This window comes from Penaeus monodon, chromosome 32 (genome assembly GCF_015228065.2).
Source record: "Penaeus monodon isolate SGIC_2016 chromosome 32, NSTDA_Pmon_1, whole genome shotgun sequence".
NCBI classification, from domain to species: Eukaryota; Metazoa; Arthropoda; class Malacostraca; order Decapoda; family Penaeidae; genus Penaeus; species Penaeus monodon.
The window spans coordinates 36,843,046-36,843,526 of record NC_051417.1 but is presented as its reverse complement, the minus strand read 5'-3'; the positions used below and the strand labels follow the sequence as shown (position 1 = coordinate 36,843,526).

Below are 481 nucleotides of genomic sequence, written 5' to 3'. Positions count from 1 at the left end.
CGTCTGTGTCCATGTCTGCATTCATGAGGTTTTGCCTTTAAACAGCAATAACCGGTTCTTGCACCAGTGGCGGACAGAGACAGGAAGCCAGGAATATGATACAATTTTATAAGCCTTCCTTTACGTAAAACCCAACACATTGTTGCTTTGTCATTAGGGTCGTGATTGCTCGCAACCACTGGGGTTCCTCACCCTTAAAGCCAAACCTCGGCACTTGACACCTCGAAGGTTGCTTGTAGTATATATCCTGGGTCTACATTCACGATGCATTCATAAGTACACGGTCTTTAAAATGAAGTCTGTAAGTATAAAACTTTATGGGATATGTATCAACACACCTGTGGTTTAGACATAAAAGGGTGATTCTTCAAGGAAGCCACACTTGATCACGCTTGATATCTGTATAATATGCCTAGGTATTGTGTCAGTATCTTATTCACTTAGATTTCAATAATTTATCAGATTTTACATTAAAAACTCC

General features: G+C 39.9%; 1 protein-coding gene across 1 annotated transcript in view; it reads left to right on the top strand.

The window, feature by feature from the left end:
• The first annotated feature begins 287 nt into the window (after positions 1-287).
• The window catches only part of LOC119593337 (neuropeptide-like protein 31), a 698-nt gene continuing 504 nt past the window's right edge, over positions 288-481 (top strand). Inside the window, exon 1 of the mRNA XM_037942263.1 lies at positions 288-301. Coding sequence (XP_037798191.1) covers positions 293-301 — 9 coding nt within the window. The 5' untranslated portion in view covers positions 288-292. The remainder of the gene's footprint in view (positions 302-481) is intronic.